Source organism: Convolutriloba macropyga, chromosome 8 (assembly GCF_964194025.1).
Source record: "Convolutriloba macropyga chromosome 8, txConMacr16.3, whole genome shotgun sequence".
Taxonomy (NCBI): Eukaryota; Metazoa; Xenacoelomorpha; order Acoela; family Convolutidae; genus Convolutriloba; species Convolutriloba macropyga.
In genome coordinates, this window is record NC_134475.1 from 10,712,626 (window position 1) to 10,731,446 (window position 18,821).

The 18,821-nt window shown below is 36.8% G+C and overlaps 1 protein-coding gene across 1 annotated transcript; it reads left to right on the forward strand.

Moving 5' to 3' along the window:
- Positions 1-735: 735 nt before the first annotated feature.
- LOC142344451 (uncharacterized) lies at positions 736-16,234 on the forward strand. The gene is made up of 6 exons (XM_075396104.1): positions 736-1,189; positions 1,875-2,195; positions 3,583-4,059; positions 8,176-8,766; positions 12,536-12,713; positions 15,815-16,234. Exons 1-6 carry the CDS (start codon positions 1,000-1,002, stop codon positions 16,062-16,064), a joined length of 2,007 nt encoding a protein of 668 aa, XP_075252219.1. The 5' UTR covers positions 736-999; the 3' UTR covers positions 16,065-16,234.
- The last annotated feature ends 2,587 nt before the right edge of the window (positions 16,235-18,821 follow it).

Consider the following 18,821-nt stretch of genomic DNA (forward strand, 5'->3'; position numbering starts at 1 on the left):
TGGTATTTTCTTTCTACGTTCGACTTTATTGCACCCAGTTCCCATTAACCCCCCCCCCCCCCCCCCCCCGAAAACTTTTACCCCAAACCTTGCGGATCTTTTCCGTTTGTGCCCCCCCAGTACCTTATGCACTCCGCAGTTACAGAGCACGTGCCATTACATGGTAAATCATTGTAAAAATATGGCACGTGCCTCTGGGGGTTGCAAAAAATATGCACTCACTGAGCCGGGGGGGGGGGCACAAACGGAAAAGATCCAACCCTACTTATCCATAACTTTGAATGTTAGTTGTATAAATTAAATGAAGAATTATCATTGGTGTGAAATGCTAGAGGGTGCGGATTAATCAGAGTGAAACCATAATTCCCGTTGTTAAGTGCATGCTTTTGTTTAATTGCTCTCAAATGAGGTTTTTATCAATTATCAATTGTATTAGCACATTGCGATTTAGACAATCCGCCCCCCCCCCCCCCCCCCCCCCGTCAATACCCCATCGTCCCATTCCATCCCGAAGGCGTGATTTCCCCCCTCCCCACTCAGACCCCAACTTGTTCGCTCCCCCATGCAGGCCTTAATGATAGTATCCTTGAGCACAAGCTGGCAGCCGCTCCTGGTCGTTTGAGAGCAATTCTCGCGACGTTAATCGGTTATGTTTGCAATACCAGCTGCTTGAAGTGTTTGAAACTATATCTTTGGCATACTTTCATAAGTTGTTTGAATTGTTATTTCAGGTCAAGTATGCTACGTTTAGTATCTCGTCAGCATAGACTCAAACGATGGGGCATAGTTTACGATGTGGAACCAGGCCTCGAAGACTTCTTGATCTATTTACACAACAAACCAATATTCTGACCTGCGCGAACAGAAACATGCTTTTGCAGAGATATAGTTCTAGCAGTTTGTCAAGAGCTAAGAATCTTATGTGATACTTGATAGAAGACTCAATTCTACAGTCATCATATAAAATTGGTAGAATACAGAAAGGAACGCAAGTACAGCATGATAATCCTTGGACCAAAGACTCAACGGTACTGTGAGGTGTTTCTACAGCACTGCACGGAGAAAGAGGGTCAACTGGTGATTGTGTCAGAGGACGTGAAGAATGTGTTCAGAGGGTGCAAGCTCTACCCCACCCCCACCCAAGTCCTTAACCTTGTCCACCAGTCCAATAAGAGCCAATCGCCCAAAGGTATGTTTTTCCAGCACAAAATACCTTATTTTCATTGCCGGAATACAAATAAAACGTTTCAATATTGTCCGCCTGGAAGTTGTATCCTTAAGTGTGGGAGTGCATATTTCGTGAAATTGTTTGTAATTGCTCTCGAATGAAGTTTGAAGCAATTATTGTTGTCGCATGTCTTTTTTTTACTTGAACGTCTTTGAATTTTTCTAGTTTTTCGTGATCTCGATTACGCTCTCATTCATAATTTTCATCATCTTTCCTCCATTGGCAGTGGTTTACTGTAAAAATTCAATTGAAAGTGCGCCGAATTTGGGCTTCCTTTTTCGTTTTAAATCTTAATACTAGTTTATAATTACCTCTATTGACTTCATTTGGAGCCCGTTAGTGAGCGTATATCCCCTCCCGCCTCGCAAGCTAACGGGCACTCCGCCTCCTAGACTAAAGCGGGATGCCCCCTACAGTCCTTGGAGTGCAGTTCGTCCGGTGGTAGTTGGTTAGTTAAATTAGATACCAAAGTTATTTTCTCTGAAACCAGCAGTGATAACTAATTTCAATACTTCTTGACGAAGTTTCAACTTAACTAATTTGAGAGTAAAATTTTCTGTCTCTGCAGCACATTTGAAAAGCTAATGTCTGGTCATTCAAGAGTTTCAAGTGGCTCCAAATTGAAAGTTTTTCTTTTTCACTTCAGGTGCAATCACATTTGGCTGCTTCTGCGCAGCAATCTACGAATTCGAGACCAGGCTGGCTCTCGCCAGGCAAACCAGAGAAATTCCAAGTCCAGAAGAAAACTGGCACAACATGAGCGAGAGCCACAGTCCCTTTCAGCAGTCGAGCCCTCTGAAATCTTCCAAGACCATGGTATTCTCGCATGAGACGAAGAAAAAGATGTCATCGTTTGACAGAGACGAAGTGTATGACTCTGGCAGTAAGACTGTCAGTCGGATGACTTCAGCCTCTTGTCACAGTTCTCCCTTGTCATCCACTATGGACATTGTTTACAATAAATTAGGCATCCATTTTTTCCTTTTCCTCAAGTTTAAGAAAGAAAGTAAAGAATTTCTTTAGACATGACGCAGTTTTTGCTTCAATAAACTAATTTGAAATATAGACGTAAGGAATATAGAAAAACATGTGTTGATTTAACTCGAAATATTTAAAATGTTGACTCAAAAATTAATCAACGTTTTTCCTAGATTCTACTGTTGATATGGTTATCACAAATCACATGTAATATATGTAATGGGATTAGACCACAGCAGATATAGTAATTAGAGTATTGAAAACTTGGCTATCAAGTTAAATGATTGAAATCTCCAGATTGCTAATTAGACCTCAATTTTCTCTTCCTAACTGATTATTGACAATCGTGTCTCCAGTTTACTTCAAAAATGCTTCGAGTTTGGCTCGAAAATGATTTCGCTGAATTGTTTTTTAAACGAATTTTGGAATCTTTTCTGCTATTGGCTCCCTCCCCCTTGTAGGCGCACGGGCGCTTGTACAATGCAGATAATATGCCCCGACTACGCTGGGATAGGTTGGACACAAACAGAATATCCAACTTCAACATATGAGATTAGGTAATACTTATTAAGCTATTGCGGTATAAATTACATTTTTTTTCGGGGTAAGGAAGACCCGAAAAATTATCTCTATATCGAAAGATGGATAGAGAGACTTGCGGCTGTCGGGACGCAACTCCTCAATGAGCGACGCCCCAAGTGGTTGACGCACTTGGGCTCTGCTCCGGACACTTGGAAAGGGGTTCGTTCCTGTAGTGATCTGTAGACTAAATACTTAACGCTTCGACAATTGGGAAGGTGCACGGAACCGAGGACTGTAATCAAGATGTTGATTACTAAAAATTGATATTCGTTGATGTTAACATGTGGGTGGGGCTTTCGCAGAGAAAACGTAGATAAAGATCGAATCAAGTTGTGGACATATCTAAATTTCGAAACACATTTCTGTAAAAACAGTTATTAATTCCTCTCGAACGAAGTTTAGAACAATTATTGTAAACGTGGGTGTCTTTTATATGCAAAATTTTGCTTGACCTTTTTGCGCTTTTCTAGAACATTCTTCGAATCCTTGAGTGACTTTTTCAAGCTTTCTTAGTTGCTCTCTTTCTAAAATAAAGTTTGTTGGTAATATAAAAGCGATTGTGACCGAAAAGTAATCACGCTTTGTGGTTAAGATGTTGGATTTGTTTCTTGGAGGTCCGGGGTTTGAACCCCTGTGGGATCGGAGGTTTTTTTGATTTCTTAAAACTTTTCTAAGCTACACCCCCTGTAAATTAAATTGCCCCCACCTGTCGTTAGGGAGCAATTCATCTGTCGTTAGTTGGTTTATGTTTTGATTTCTGGAAAAATACGAGGAAAAGGAAATGGTCGCCACAGGTGCACAAGCAAAGTTGACAACTGCAGGAAATTCTTTGCAAAACTTTTTAATAAAACCCCACGAAGTGTTTTTGGGCGGAGCTTGTAATCCCACGACATGGAGATGGGAAATTGCAATTCCGTACCTGAAGCACAATTTCACAACTTATTTCAATCCTCAAAAGGACAATTGGTCGCCAGAAATGATCGAAAGCGAGGAACTGGCGAAACGAAGTGCCAAATTGTTACTATTTGTTCTGGACTGTCGGGAAACGCGTGGAATTGTATCGTTGATTGAAGTGTGTTATTTGACTGGGGCCAAAAAGCCTCTTCTGGTTGTACTGATTGGTGAGAAGTACACAACTAGTACTAAAATTAACGGACAGAGTCTGAACAGTGAAGAGTTAGATGATCTAAACCGGGGTCTGGTCTTGTTAAATACCTTTATTGACAAAATGATGGTCCCAGTGTTTGCCGAGATGAAATCTGCTCTGCAAGGTTAGTAATTACTTCATTAAAAACTGAATGCAATATTGAGTTAATTCTAGTATGCTTTGAACTAGATTTTAAGAGCTGCGGGCAGGAATCTTATTTTTTTCCACGAGAAAAATTGGCTTGTTATGCCCCCAACTGCTAGCCTCTCTAATTTTGAGCTTACTACTACCAAGGCTAACCGCTCGCCTTTCGTTTGAAAGTAATTCGCCTGATCTTAGTCGGTTATTTTTACGAGTCGAAGGTGAGTGTTGGTTTTCTTCTTAGCGGAGATACTGTCCTTTGTTGGCGTTTTCAACTTGAAGCAAAAGTGAGTAAAATTGTCGGTGAACTTGTTTTTGCTGAGCCAGAGACGTTTTTTTCATGAGTTGCGCTGAATGCATGACTTTTAAACTTCAAAAGTTTTTCGACTTTATGAGGGATTTTTGCCGTCTTCAAGTCAATTTGGTTAATTTAGCTGGTTTTAAGTTTTTCAAGAAAATAATTTTCAATTGATTTTATTGTTGAAGTTATATCTAACCCTCAATTGACATTACATTGTTTTTGAGAGACCAATAATGCGTTTAAAGGGCAAAAGAGGCTCATTTCTCACCTTTTTTTTCAATTATTGTCTCCTTTCAATAGTTTCTGTGTTTGTTGGATCTTCGAACTGTTTTTTGTAAACAATGTACATAGTAACTTGTTTTTAATAAATCTGGCGTTATTGTTTTGTTTTTATCGTCATGTTTTTCGTCTAAACCGATTTCGATGTGCAATTTTTCTGTGATTTTTTGTTTTGGTTTTGACTTACTAGAATTAGTTTTTTTGTGCACCCTGAGAGTTTTAAATTTCGTTTTGTTGATAGTCAAATCGTTTTTTGGGAACATTTTATTGAAATCAAATGTTCCCAAAAAACGATATATTTGCCAATTATATTGATGTCTCGGATCTCTGCATTTAGTTAACTGTTTTTATTTCGACAGGATGATTGTGCAGTAAATTTACTCAATGTCCAAGGATAAATAATAATGTTTGATTTTCAAAATTTTGAAATTTCCTGTTTTTTGTTCTGACCCCTCTAGAGGGGGGAAGAACTATATATTCCCTTTTTTGTTTTTTTGTTGGACAATTCTGACCGATCGATTTATTCATCGTACAGAATTGTGAGTGGTATCATTAAAAATCCAGTCCAGCGTAGAATATTGCTAAAGGAGAATTTCGTCAATAGTGCTAAAATGAGAAAAAAATTAATAACAAAAACTTTTTTGATTTTTTACTCATGAGACAGAAAGTCTTGCTGACTATTTTGATTTATTTTTTTGGCTAAAATTTGGCTAAATATTTCAAAATTCGGACTTAATCAAAAATTGTCCGAAATAAGCTTCTTTAGCCAACTTTGATTAAGTTTAACGGGAGTACACACCCATAGACAACTAACACAATCTTTGTAAACAAAACAGGGAACTAGTCCTACTTTCACTTTTATTGAGAGTAGTCGGGAATTAAAATTCTGCCGTTTTTGCTAACTTTTTGATTATCAAAAACAGCATTTATTTTTGATCTTTTAACTAACAAATTATCTAGATCTAAAATTTTCGAAATTGAGTGTTCCTAATGAACGAACAGCAATAGCAAGGACAGTCTTGGTCCATTTTTGGACTGTTAGAATCCAAAAAAAAGTTTTGATTAAAATCACTCGGTCTTTAAAAAAAAATCGATATTTTTTATTTTAAATAAACAACAATTCAAATCACAGCTTACTGTTGATAGGTCCAATTGGCTTCCTAAGCAGTTCCAAATTATTGTATCAATTTTTTTACTCGAAAGGTTATGGTCGTTTTGACTTTTAATAATTTTTCATTTTTAAATAAACAATGGCTTATTGAACCTTGCCACAATTTTTCTTTTGGTTTGGTCAACTTGTAGCTTAGTGTCTGCAAAGAAAGAATGCTTTTTCTTCCACTTCTTTCTACTGAATTAAAACTTGATCTTTTTTGCGGTTTTACGCGTTATGGTATTCTGGCGTTCATACTACTAGATTTCTTTGTTTTTGATTTTTAGAAATTGGTGCATATTTAACGTTTTTTTCTCGTTTTGGCACATTATCACAATATTGATAGCAGTTCACATATTGCATCATTGACGTTCAAAATAAGACAACATTGAACATATAAGTCTTTAAAGGCATAGATAATGGTTTTAACGGCTTCCACACCCTTTCTAGAAGAATTTATTTGAATTTTTCACATTTGTCATTAACTGTTGTTTTACTTGTCTTTTTAGCTGTATGAAGTTTTCTGGATAATGACAAGACTCATTTGCATATTATGGACGATTAAATGAGCCAATATTCTGATTTGAGTTGAGAACTGAATGTGTTTTAAAGACTTTGAGAACAATTGTTTTCTGAAATAAAAATGACTTAACTTCGCATTTTTGTTTCTTTTGTCAATTTGTAACCCAGTCTCGTTAATTACAGGTCATATATAACATTATTGTCCTGGAGGGAAAGTGCAACTATACAAAATCTAATGTTAACGAATTGGTTATGAATTTACTGGCTTCGACACGGGTTTTTCGCAAAAAAGTAAACTAATTTGTTTTGTCTATAATTGACGTTCTTTTTGTTGACGTCAGACATTTTCTGAACAATTACAGAACTAGATTGCATTTTTTGGACGACAGCCCAACTTTTTTAATTATGTTTTTGTAGATAATGGTTTTCATGACTTTAATTAATGTTTTTCGAAAAATACAAAATTATTAATTATTTTTGCTGTTTCTCTTTTTTGTCTACTTGTTTCCGATTCTCTTTAATGAGAGGTCGCATACCACATAATTAGCGTTCAAAGAAGGCTCAATTGAACATATTTTGTGAGACAAAATCTGACTTAACGGCTTCGACAGCGTTTTCTCGCAAGTTTTAATTGAATTTTTGTTTGTTTGTTCTGTTTGTTGTTCTTTTTGTAACCGCATAAAAAACTGAATAACAACAGCTCTTAATGCCCTCCTGTAGACGTGCATGTGTTCATAAACATGTTGGATGTTTTTAATTGCTATTTAATGGTTTTCATTACTTTGCAATTAATTGTTTTTAAAAATAAAAGCCAATTTTTTATTGCTGTTTGTTCTTTTTCGTCTAATTGTTACCGAGTCTTATTATGGAGTGGTCCCATATCTGTCTTAGCGAAGTACAAGTTGTCTGTTTAGCATCAGTTTTATCTGACGCCTTTTTGACTTGTTAATAAGTTTTTTTTTAAATGGACAAAGTTTTGGGTGTAAATTATGTTGTAATTGTTGTTTGATTTTGTTGTTCGTCTTGACTTGTTTTCTTATTAATGGCTGATCCCATCAATCTTATGCGGCATTTTTAGAGTTTTTTGCGTTGCAGGCGATCTTTTTGTTCATACACATTTCTTTTTGAAAAATACTGTTCCTCATTTGGTTAGACATTTATTCCAAAAATGTGGTCGGAACTTCATATGCGAACGCACATTACCGAGCCTCCTTGTTGTTATATATACATAACATTTTACTTTTTGGCTGCTTTTGTTCATCGAATATATCTTTAATTAGTTTTTTACCTTTGATAATCCTTAATTTTGTTTGCTCTGATTTTGTGATTTCTATGAGAATATTTTTCTCTAAGGCTTTAGTTCTTTTTGTAATTTTTGTATGGTTTCTGTTTGGCTTCCTAATTGTTTTTTGCTTGCTTCAATTAGTTTAAAGCGGAAATGCTCGTTACGATAGGGGACAATTTTTTCAGATATTTTAGTTATTTTTGGTGAGAAAAGAACAACTGTTTCAAGAAAAGGAATAATTGTTGTGGCTTCAATAACTTGTGCTTGGAAGGTCCGGCGCTTCGAGTCGCTTCCGAAATTCTTCTGGCTGTGTTTATTATGAAAGGGAACAAGTAAATTAAGAAGCATACAAACTTGAGGCTAAATATTTACATGGTCACAAATGTCAATTGACCAATCAAAAGAATTATTCATCTTTTAAATTAATGTAGTCAAAGTTGGCATGATTCAATTAAGCCAATACTTTTTGTAGACCGATGCCAGGCTCACTAACTGATCAGGTGTTAAACAATTTAGACAACAAACTTTCCAGAATTTTATTGAAAATTTTAATCTGTTTTAGCGTGTTCTTATTTACTCAAATACAACAAATCACCCTCCTGCCTTAACAGTTACTCTCAAATCCCAGACTTTGTCATTGGGGAATCACTCGGAGAAATCAGACGTTGCTTCACAGAGCTAGACATCAAATGTCGAGGACTCCTCTCAATAGACGAGTGCTGTCTCGCTTTGAAGCTCCTTTTCGGAGTTCAAAATGAATTTCCTTCAGTGTTCTATCAAGTTCTCAAATCTCATTATATGCAGAGATCAATAGCTGATAGCGATGACGAAAGCAATGAAGATTACGATGTCAATAGACCAGACGACGTAGCAATAGTTAGCTTAGACGATTTTGCGGCATTAGCGGTAGAGTTTTCAGAATTTTTGACTACATCAAACCAAGCAAACCTCAGACAGAAAAAGAGCGGAAAACGAAATTCTTTGGCTAATTCTTACAGAGCGCCTACCTATTATACGTGGTTGTCATCAGGGTTTTTGTCTTCCGAGCCCAAAGAGAAAAGAGAGCGGACGAAAGATGTTGAAGATTTTAGTCTGCTTCTGACTTCTCCTTTCGTGTCATCATGTGGGCCGTTGAAAAAGGATGTGTTCTTAGGTTAGTAGAAACAAATTCATGCATGTAGCTATTCATTTATTTTAGCGCGTTCCTACTTTAGTCTGTTGCGCTACATAATTTATTTCCAGCCAAAGAAAGTTTACAGCAATAATTTTGGTTAGTATGAGCTTCCATGTAATTTTTTTCTGTTAAATTTGAGATTTGATGTTCTCTTGTTTCGGCTCTTTTTAACTTTGAATTGCGACAAGCCGAATATCATATTGGTTGATGAACAACAGGCTTCCTTTTTATGGCTGTGGAGCTGTAAGCTTAACCTAGCTATATTGCGGCACTCTTGGTTTTCTTTTTCTTTCGTCGTCTGATGCTCATTTTTCGTCTAATTGTGTTCGAACGAAGGTTGAAGCAGTTATTGTAGAGTGTCTTTTCTATACAAGACCGTTCTTTTTAATAGCCGCCGCAGCTTCTCATCCGTCTAATATAGCGCTCCTATTTTTATTACAATTAAACGAATTTGAATTGTATTGGGGCACTGCCTTTTTTTTAGATCTGTGCACACATTTTCATGATTATTGAAGTTAAATTGGAGTAGTGATTTTGGTCACGCCGAAACAGGTAGAAAACGAAAAAGCGAGTGGTTTTGCATTTCGCTTTCTCTCGTGATTTTTTGCTTTCTCTCGTGATTTTTTGTTCGCAGGCGGCAATTTCACTTTGATGTTTACTGTTTTTTCAATTTTTTGGATCGGATTTTTTCTAAAGAGTTTCCCAATCCATTCATAGTTCATTCTAGGCCTAGTTTTTTGTTTGAACCAAATTTCCTTTTCTCTCTTGTGGTTGTTTGTTCGAATGCGGCATTTTGAGATTGAGTTTCTGTTTTTTTTTTTATTTTTATCTGATTTTTTTCAGAAATGGTTTTCCCGATTCACTCATAGTCTGCTCTAGGTCTAGTTTTTTTGTTTAGTAATTGAATTCTTTTCGAATTGTACGTCGGGACTTGTCCTGCTATGTTTTTTTACTTCGTCGTATTACTTTACCTTATTTCACATCTTTACCTTATTCACATCTTGACTTTATTTCACATCTTGTTCAACATTTTGCGTGAAATCTTTTTGACTTCTCTGGGCTAGTTTCACTCTTCTCTCATTCTGCTCAACGTGCTTTTGGACAGCAGTAGCTCAGCAAAGCAATTCAAAATGAACAGAGTCAGTATCAGAAAACGAAATCAGAAATGCAAACGGGATAAACCAATAAAGCCCAGTTTTAGATGCCCGTTACTCGAACTGTGTTCTTATAAGTCTCAGTTATCATCTCTAATGCTTCTTGGTATTGATACTAGCTCCTGTATCGTCTAACTTTGAAATATGAGTTTGATCAACTACAAAATGACATCAAAATAGTTCGCGCTTTAAAATCGTTTTCCTACAAGAAATCATTTTTCCATTATTTTTTTCTCTTTTCAATCCCAATCGTGGTTATTGGAATCAACAGTGGCTATTTTCCGGCAATCTGTCGTGTATGTTTCTTTTTTCCAGATCATTATTTCGATTTGACTTGTGGACTGACTTTCTCATTCTTGACTCTTGATTTTTGCTTGATCCAAATTTTGCCTATTGAGAAGTAAAGGCTTGCTAAAACAAGCCGATTGTAAGATAGGAAATTGCAAGGCAATGATATCGGAGTTGTTAATGCTGCAGTCTAGCACGACTGAGGTCAGAGGTTCGAACTCCTTACTAGTAGAAAAATTTTGACACCAATGAAACATCTAGATTACAACCCCGCTTCTTGTTCGAAAGCAATATGCCAGACGTGGGTCTTTTTTATGCTAAAATTTCCAACGCCACGGACCTCAAGAATCGTTTTTGATAAGGTACCCCTTTCGCTCTACAACTAGTTTTATGACGAATTTGGTAGCTCATTAGTGGAGGTTTAACTCAATTGCGTGATTAGTTTTATCATAAAAACTTAAGGTCACTCAAAGCAGTCTCAATATCAGCAAAGAACAACTATTTGATAAATGCTGGTGGAAGTACAGCTTCGGAAGTGTAATCATATTTTATTAAGAAATTCCTTTTTAAAACAAAAATAAAGATGACTTTGAATTTTATATTAATTTTGATGGATGACAACTCTATCATCTCAGTGCAATATCTGTTGCTATGTATATACTATGGCACAAGTCTTTTTGCCGCAATTTGGGCTATGTTTTAATTAAAGCTTTAATGAGGAATGCTATCGTCGCTTTGTCAATTTCGTTACGATTTTTTCACGCTTCTTTTGATGAAGCTTAATACATTCAGGACAACTTCTTAAAACTAATTATTTGCTCTCGAATGAACATTGAAGAAATTTTTGGTTTTTGGTCTTTTTTGTGCGAAGTTTTTGCTTGATTGTTTTGACGTTTAGAGTGACTTTTACTCCTTTTTTTCGTTTACTGACTTTTTCGTTTTGCGTGACCTAAGTTTCTCTCATTCACAAGTGTCAGCAGCTGAACTCAAGTAGCGTCAGTTAACTACTAAAAGTCAAAATGTGCGCCAAAATTTGTGTTTTTTGTTAGGGGTTAGTTATATATAATAACCCCCAATGAGTTAGTTCCACTGACCTCCAATTTAGTTACCCCGTACCACCCTGGCTGAAGCAGGTTGCAGTAGACTCGAGCCCCCACTAGTCGTTCGAGAGCAATTCTTTTGACGTTAGTCGGTTATGTTTTTTTTTGCTGCGGAAATCTCAAATTTAAAATGATTAGGTAAATTTGTTCAAACCCTCGAAATTTGTCTGGGAGCTACTGATTTTATGCTAGTCTATTTTTTATGACGTCTATTTTGTCTGAACGATATTTTTCGGAGATGCTAAAGTGGGAGTCATTGGAAAGCTCTTAAACACTGTCTTGAAGCATTTTTTTAATGATGAGAAAGACATTGCGGCTGGAATTTCTCAATGTGTTTCACTTCGCCAGTTTCAAAACTGATGTACTGCTGAATTGATATTTCCGATTTGATTTTAAGGAAACTATATTTGATGTGATGGATTGATAAATATGGCTAATACTGTGCTCTGAAAAATTACCTTGACTCAATATTTTTTAAAATAAAATTAGACTTACTGAAGGTAAAGAAAAATCTACCTGGAACTTCGTTAGGTACTCGAAAAATACAAAAAAGTTATATTGAATAATGATTTAATATTATGAAATTTCTAAATCATAGTGAAGTGAAGTGCGCAAAAGTTCTCATTTTCAAACTTAGAATTGTTTAAAGTGTTAGAATTGTATCCATCAAACAGGGTGCTTATTTCACCCAAGGAGTGTTTCCGCTTGTAGAAGTTTTATTGACACATACGTTTTAGTTTATATGAGAAGTGAATATAATAATTAATTTTCTCTGAGGTGAAATTAAGAGTGGATTCTCTCCTTGCAAAAATGGGTAACCAAGATAACCATAGACAAGGCGAAATGAATGAAGTGGATAAACCAATAAAACGCAGGCTGTAATTCTATAGAAAGATTGTCAGATTCCTTGGAGCTGGTGCTAATTATACTGAAATTAAAAATAGAAAACTGGGACTTGAGAAAAACTAAAGTGTCATCTAGTCGTTTTGCTCCTGTTTAAACACTATTTGGGTGAAGTTCGAGGTCAACATAGTCCCCCCCCCCCCCCCAAAAAAAAACATGGAGGTGCCCGGAAACGTAAGACCAGTTGGTGCAATGGTTAGAACATAGGATTGCAAGTTAGAGATGCGGGTTCGAATTCTGGTTAGATACTGGTTTATATTCACAGCCTGCTTACATCCCCTTAACACTCGTTTACTGCTGCAGGTGGGAGTTGTAGTGGTCTGGATTGGCGCGAGAGGGTGGCTATTCCGTTTCTGCTGGAACACGGGATTACATTCTACAACCCACAGACACAAGCCTGGGACTGCTCCATGTTCGTCAAAGAAGAGATGCAGAAAAACTCGTGCACTGTTTTGTTCTACTTCATATCTGCTTCCACTAGGTATGTTTAATACACTACGATATTCTGGTACGTTTGTTAAGTTTTTATTGGAATAGTGTCTCTAAGTGTGTCGCGTTTTAATGGATTGAAACTAGGCCAAAGTCCGATTGTAACTATTAATAGCGAGTGTCAAACAAGAGTAGTCTAATAAACTAACTTACAGACATGCATGACAAAGTGTCCATTAACTCAACTAGCAAATAAAGCCAACTTAAAGCTAAATTAACATATATAAAATTAATGTACATAAAATTCATTTAGTAAATGCTGCACAACTCAGCTGAAAGTTGCTGAGATTTTTTTAATCGATATCCACGTTGGCTATTGAAGATGTGAAAGAAGTTGCTTCTGCATCTATTCTCACAACCTTGCTCAAAGCACATTTTTTGCAAGTTTTTTAAAGACAAAGTTGATGGAAATGTATATAGGAACTTCCAGCATTTAAAACTTGCTCGTATGTGTTGTTAAGTAATGGTTAAGTGACTCTGATTGAAGTCACTGAGAACTTCTGGCGTTTATCGAGAACCGCGAAGTGGTTGGAGATATTAAGTCAGAATTTCGAAGTGACTTCTGCAGAGTCACCTAACCATGATTAAAACACGAAACCCGCATGTTTTAAAATGTCGAGAGTCAACGGAAGTCAACTTTGGCTAAGTAGCATTTTCTAGCATTTTAACTTCTGGCACTGCAGAGTTTCGACATTTTAAGATGTGCACGTGACTGTTTTAATTTGATTTGCACACGCGCATTTTTAGATTTGGGTTTTGATATCGATTCACCCAGCTTGAAAGTTTTGACCATTTAACTAAAATTTTCCAGATGTTCAGAATTCTCCCTGCTGTTTTTATCTCTCACTGATTGTGGACGAATTTTTTCTAGCTTACATCTGGTTTTCATTTCAGAACTCTTAGGCCATTCATTAACTAACAATTTCTGATTCAGTTGAGAAAAAAGTGGTTAAATCAAGAAAAGATCAAACGTGAAAAATTTTTTCTCGCTCCAATAAAGTTTGGATCCTTTCCGTTCGTGCCTCCTGCTTAGTGGGAGCATATTATTTGCACCCTCCCTCCCCCCCCCCGACGCACGTGCCATATTTTTGCATGGTGATTTACTATGTAATGACACGTGCTCTGTAGCTGGGGGTGCATGACGTACTGGGAGGCACAAACTGAGATCCGAAAATTTTTAATTGCCTTTCAGCGAAGTTTGAAGCAATTATTGTAAACTTGTGTCTTTTTCGTGTAAAGTTTTTGCTTGGTCGTTTTCTTCTAGAAAATTCTTTCGATTTCACTTTATTTTTTCCACGCTTGACTTTGATTTTTTTGCTTCACCTAAATTGCTCTTATTGAGAAATTACGTCTGCGTCTCAGAAATAAAAGCGTTTGTTAGGTTAGGGGATCATAAGGGCCAGGTAAGCGAGTGATAAGCGCTTCAGTCAAAGACAGGAGGTTGCGGTGCGGAATCCTAACGTAGTCGGATTTTTTCACTCATAAAGAAAAGTTTGCCTTTGCTACAGCCCGCTCAGAATTCGTTCGAGAGCAATTTGTCCGTGTTGCGGCTGCTAAAGAATCTCAGCGGAACCGATATATCACAGCCTGGTTCTCGAGTTTTACGCCGGCCTGGTTCTTCACTGGGTTCGATTGACTAACGATCCCGCAGAAATAATTTGTCGCTCGGACGTATTAAAGGACTAACTTTAATTTTGTTGATTGAAGTTAAGAAAATTCTTAGTGACAATCTATGTTTAATCTCGTGCTGAAGTTTGTAAGGCTTCAACCAGTGTTAGTAATGATGCTAACTGCTCGTTAAGTAAGCTCAACTAACTTAGAACTCGCAAGATCTTAAGATCTAGCAAAACTTAGCAAAAAGACTAAAGTTGTTAAAGAATCAAATTTTAGTCAATCTGAGAGCCAACTGCTCCTGGTAACAGTTTCTAATGGTCCTAAATACAATACGGTTTGACTGATCAAACAATTGGGTTAAAGTAAATAATCAAATATTTATCATTTATAACATCATCGCTACTTGTTTCTGATTGGTTAATCAAGAAAATGATTTAGGTCATTGTTTACATAGTAAATGTCAAATTACTGCAGTATTTACTTTTGTTGACATAAGCACGGATGGTTATTACGTAGCTCTAAATGCCTCGAATGTACGGTATTTCACCTTTAATGATCATCTAAAGAATCATAAATAAACAACTTAAGAAATTTAACAATAAATAACAAAATATCAAAAAATGCCAATTTTGCACCATTTAGGTGCTAATAGCCACACTTGTGGGTCTGATGGAATAACGTTCGTTGGGTCCATGAATAGCTTAGAGGTAACCCTAACCGTCTGCCATAACCTCGGGTTGCTCGGGTTTTGCCTTCCCAAAATCGGGGGGGGGTGTACAGATTTTCGGTCCCAACTTGTAAAATTTTTCATTTTTGACCATTTTTGAGTTTTGACAAATTCTAAGTTTTTTCAGTTTCAAAAGTTATTTCTTGCTGTCTGATGGCTTTTCTAGCTGATTTGAAGTGGCGCCAACAGTCCGACCTTAGTCGGTTTATGTTTTACACTTAAATTTCTCGCTCTCTCGACAACAGTAGTATAAACTGGCAAACGATCTTTTTTCGGTCCTCTCTTTAAATTTGTTCAGCAGTCAAACCATTATAATCTTTTTAATGCATTTATTTCCTGCCTCAAAATCACTCAAATAGAATTGATTTAAAAAGACACTTCCAATACTCCTCTTCGAGTTGTAAAGGTATGTTTTATGTATGTCTCTGGCCACCTTATTTGAGAGGTTGAACGATCTCGGCCGAGGGAATTGTCTCTTTTCCCCTTGTGTAGGTTATGAACCTTCATAATTAATATTTTACATATTTATAATGTTGATAGTCCTACCTCTTATTAGGCTACGCAAAGCGTTATAAGTGCAAATTAAGCAGTAGTTGCCACTCCTGGCACTGAAAACAAAAATTTTGCGAACGGGGGAGGTGGTCAATTTGAGGTATCTACCGGGCATCTACCGGGCATGAGGTTCTGGTTGTACATGTATCAGATTCAAAGGTAGATTCATCTTCTCTTAATTAGTTGCAAGTGTATCACAGGTCCGTGGCCAGCATGTGCGAGGCTGCTTTCTTCATCGGACAGGGAGTTAAGAGCATAGTGTTGTGTGTGGAACCAGTGAATAACATCAACCCTTCCTCAACAGAAGCCACTGACTGTCTAGCCAAAGACTACAAGAGAGGTAGAGCCTACTTGACGGACATGGCCAACCAGCTCCACATTCCTGTCTATTCGACCATACAAGTTGCCCTCAACAACCTCCTTGACAAGGTCAAAGGGACTTGGGTATGACGACGTCATAGGACTGCCAAAGTCAGACCCGAGAACCAGAAAACCTCCCCGCTTGCCCATTCCTCCGTTTGGCATCGTTTGTTGTTTGTTTTTACAAACTAGATTTAATATGAGAGTATTTTGCTACTTGATAGAAAGGAATTGTCTGAAAGACCCCCCCCCCCCCCCCCCCTACCGTCTACCCATCCCCTTTATCAAAGATGGTTTACGTCAAGTTACATTCTACAATCTTAGTGGCCATATTGTTAAGATTTAGCTGCTATTTGATATAATGAACAACTTTTTTCCCTGAAATGCATATTTTTAAATCAGAAATCTGATAAAGTGGAACCAGTTGCAACTGGTTCAAAAAAAACTTTGCCTTCAGAAATAATCATTTCAATGTTATTATAATAAAAAGGAACATTGTATTTCTCCTAATATCCGTAATCATAATTTAACTAAAATTTATCTACGGACAGGCAGTTTCTAATTGCCATCTTTGTTTAGATTAGATTCAAATTCAGATGGTAGACGATACCGAGAATTTTATACAGAATATTAAGTTTAATCAATTTACCACCTTGGACTGTTAAATGACTCTACAAGAGGTGCCCAGAAAAAAAAACGTTGTTTGGTGATTTAATTTACACTTTAACCTCCAAGTGTTGTTCATACATGTAATTATCATATCAGAAGTCTTCAACAGATTCGCTATCAGATATATTCCCAACAAGCTGCAAATCCGAAAACGATATAGAAAATGCCCAGGTTTGGTGTTTAAATGCTAGCTCTATTGCTGTTTTTACTCCAACTCAAGAGAAAACTGGCTCAACGTCTGGACAATTCCTAAAATCTGTCTTTCTTTTGGATATTGATACCAATCAGGGATTAGATTGTATTAATTTATTGAACTCTTTTAGTTACTTTTAATAAACTTATATACCAAATGAATTTGTTATTGATGCTCGATTTTACTTGTTAAATTGTACATAGTAGGTTACTGAGGTGCTGTTCACTGAAATCCCCAATGCTTAATCAAATGTCAATCATAGATCTGATGAATTGAAATTCAATCAATTTTTGGTTTTCTAGGGGTAGATCGCAGACACTGATTTAAATAGCGCTACGATTCGGATAAGATTCGAGCTCTAATAAATATTCTCACCTGGAATCATGTCTGACCAATTTAAATTGCATGTTCTCTTTTTTTTGCGAAAATGGACACCTGAGTTTTGAATCTTACAATGAGTCAAAGAAATTTGATTTAGCTGATTTAGTTATCAACATTAACAGTGAAATTTTAAACACGTAATTTGTGATTAAATGTAATTTAAATTGAGGTAATCTTAAAGCTTAATTTACATTCGTAACGTTGAATCTGAGTTTTATTTCCTGTTTAGTGAAAATTTTTAAAGCGGTGTCCTTTTTCTGAAGATGCGTGTGCGTCATGCGTGAGTCGACAATCCTTCATTAAAACGAAACTCAATTTGTTAGGTTTCCGCTGTATAATTTTGTAACGAACTGGCTTAGACAAATAGCGTCTTGTAAGATTCTGAATATTGCTTAGGCAGCCCATCACGGGAAAAACATAGCCCAGATCTCACAATTCCGAAAGGTTTGGTTAGGTGGTTTTTGCAGATCTTCTTAACAATATAATTTCCCTACTTTGCTCCGGGCGGTTGACGTTACGTGTTGATAGAAAAGCACTTTAATTAAAATCTAATGAATATAACTAAAGAAACTGAATAATAATATGGATCCGTTAGCATGCGCAATCGTCACAAAACAAAATAACTTACTTTAACTAAGTTTATCACAAGCACCCACAAGCTTAGATCAATAACTAACTGAGTTATTTTCAATTCAAACAGCTGGAATTATCCCTCAGCTAATAACTGACTGATGAGCCGCAGTCTGACAACGATCATTCAGAGCAAACTCAGCCGAAATTCGCTAAGCCCAAGTTAGCGACTATTCAGAGCCTATTCAGGCGATATAACGCAGCGATTATTAGTAACTATTACAAGAGCTTCGCGCTTTTCAATACCGGCCAACAACTAGCCTCTTCACGGTTAGAAATTTCTGCCCGGGGCTTATGTTTTAAGATCCTTTGATACTGAGCCGAGCAAACATTGTTTTCTCAAAGAAAACAATCGTCATTACGCCTCAAGGATTTCAATCTTCTGTACTGTTATTGGTTGGTATGCTTAATTCCAATAAAGTCATTGCCATAATACCGTTGATTGTTGAATGTCAAAACATAATTTTTAAATGCCAATCAAGATGGCCGCCGATTCGACATACATGCAAATTCCGAATTTATTATGCGTTTCGGGCGTTTTCTATAAAGGGGTAAGTTTCGTGTATCGGCCAACCGACTGCTTTTTGGCGGGCTTAATGCTTTTTTGAGTAATGCGTTCGTGATTGTCAAATGATTCAAAAATGGTGGTATTTCCCGGTCCAATCAAACTATTCAGCACCTTAGGTCCGTTTTTGTTTACACAGGACTGTTTTAGGTGTACGGGTCCTCTCTAGCTTAAGTTTTGTCTCAGTGTCCACATGCACACTATGATAGGCGTTGTTCATGAAAACTGATGACTGGTTTCGGATTTCACCCCAGAATTACCACTCCCCCCTTCACAAATTTTTGTATGGAAAGCCTATGGTTCTCTTAAGAGGTTGGTTGAGCTCAATTCTTACCAAGATATCGACTTCCCAAAATTGGAGGGGTGGACAAATTTGCGGTTCCAACGTGTAAAAATTTTTCAGTGTGAA

Coding starts and splice junctions, on each gene's coding strand:
- LOC142344451 (XM_075396104.1), top strand. CDS start 1,000: ATGATAATCCTTGGACCAAAGACTCAACGGTACTGTGAGGTGTTTCTA. Junction 1,190..1,874: donor TAAGAGCCAATCGCCCAAAG/GTATGTTTTTCC, acceptor TTTTCACTTCAG/GTGCAATCACATTTGGCTGC. Junction 4,060..8,175: donor GATGAAATCTGCTCTGCAAG/GTTAGTAATTAC, acceptor AATCTGTTTTAG/CGTGTTCTTATTTACTCAAA.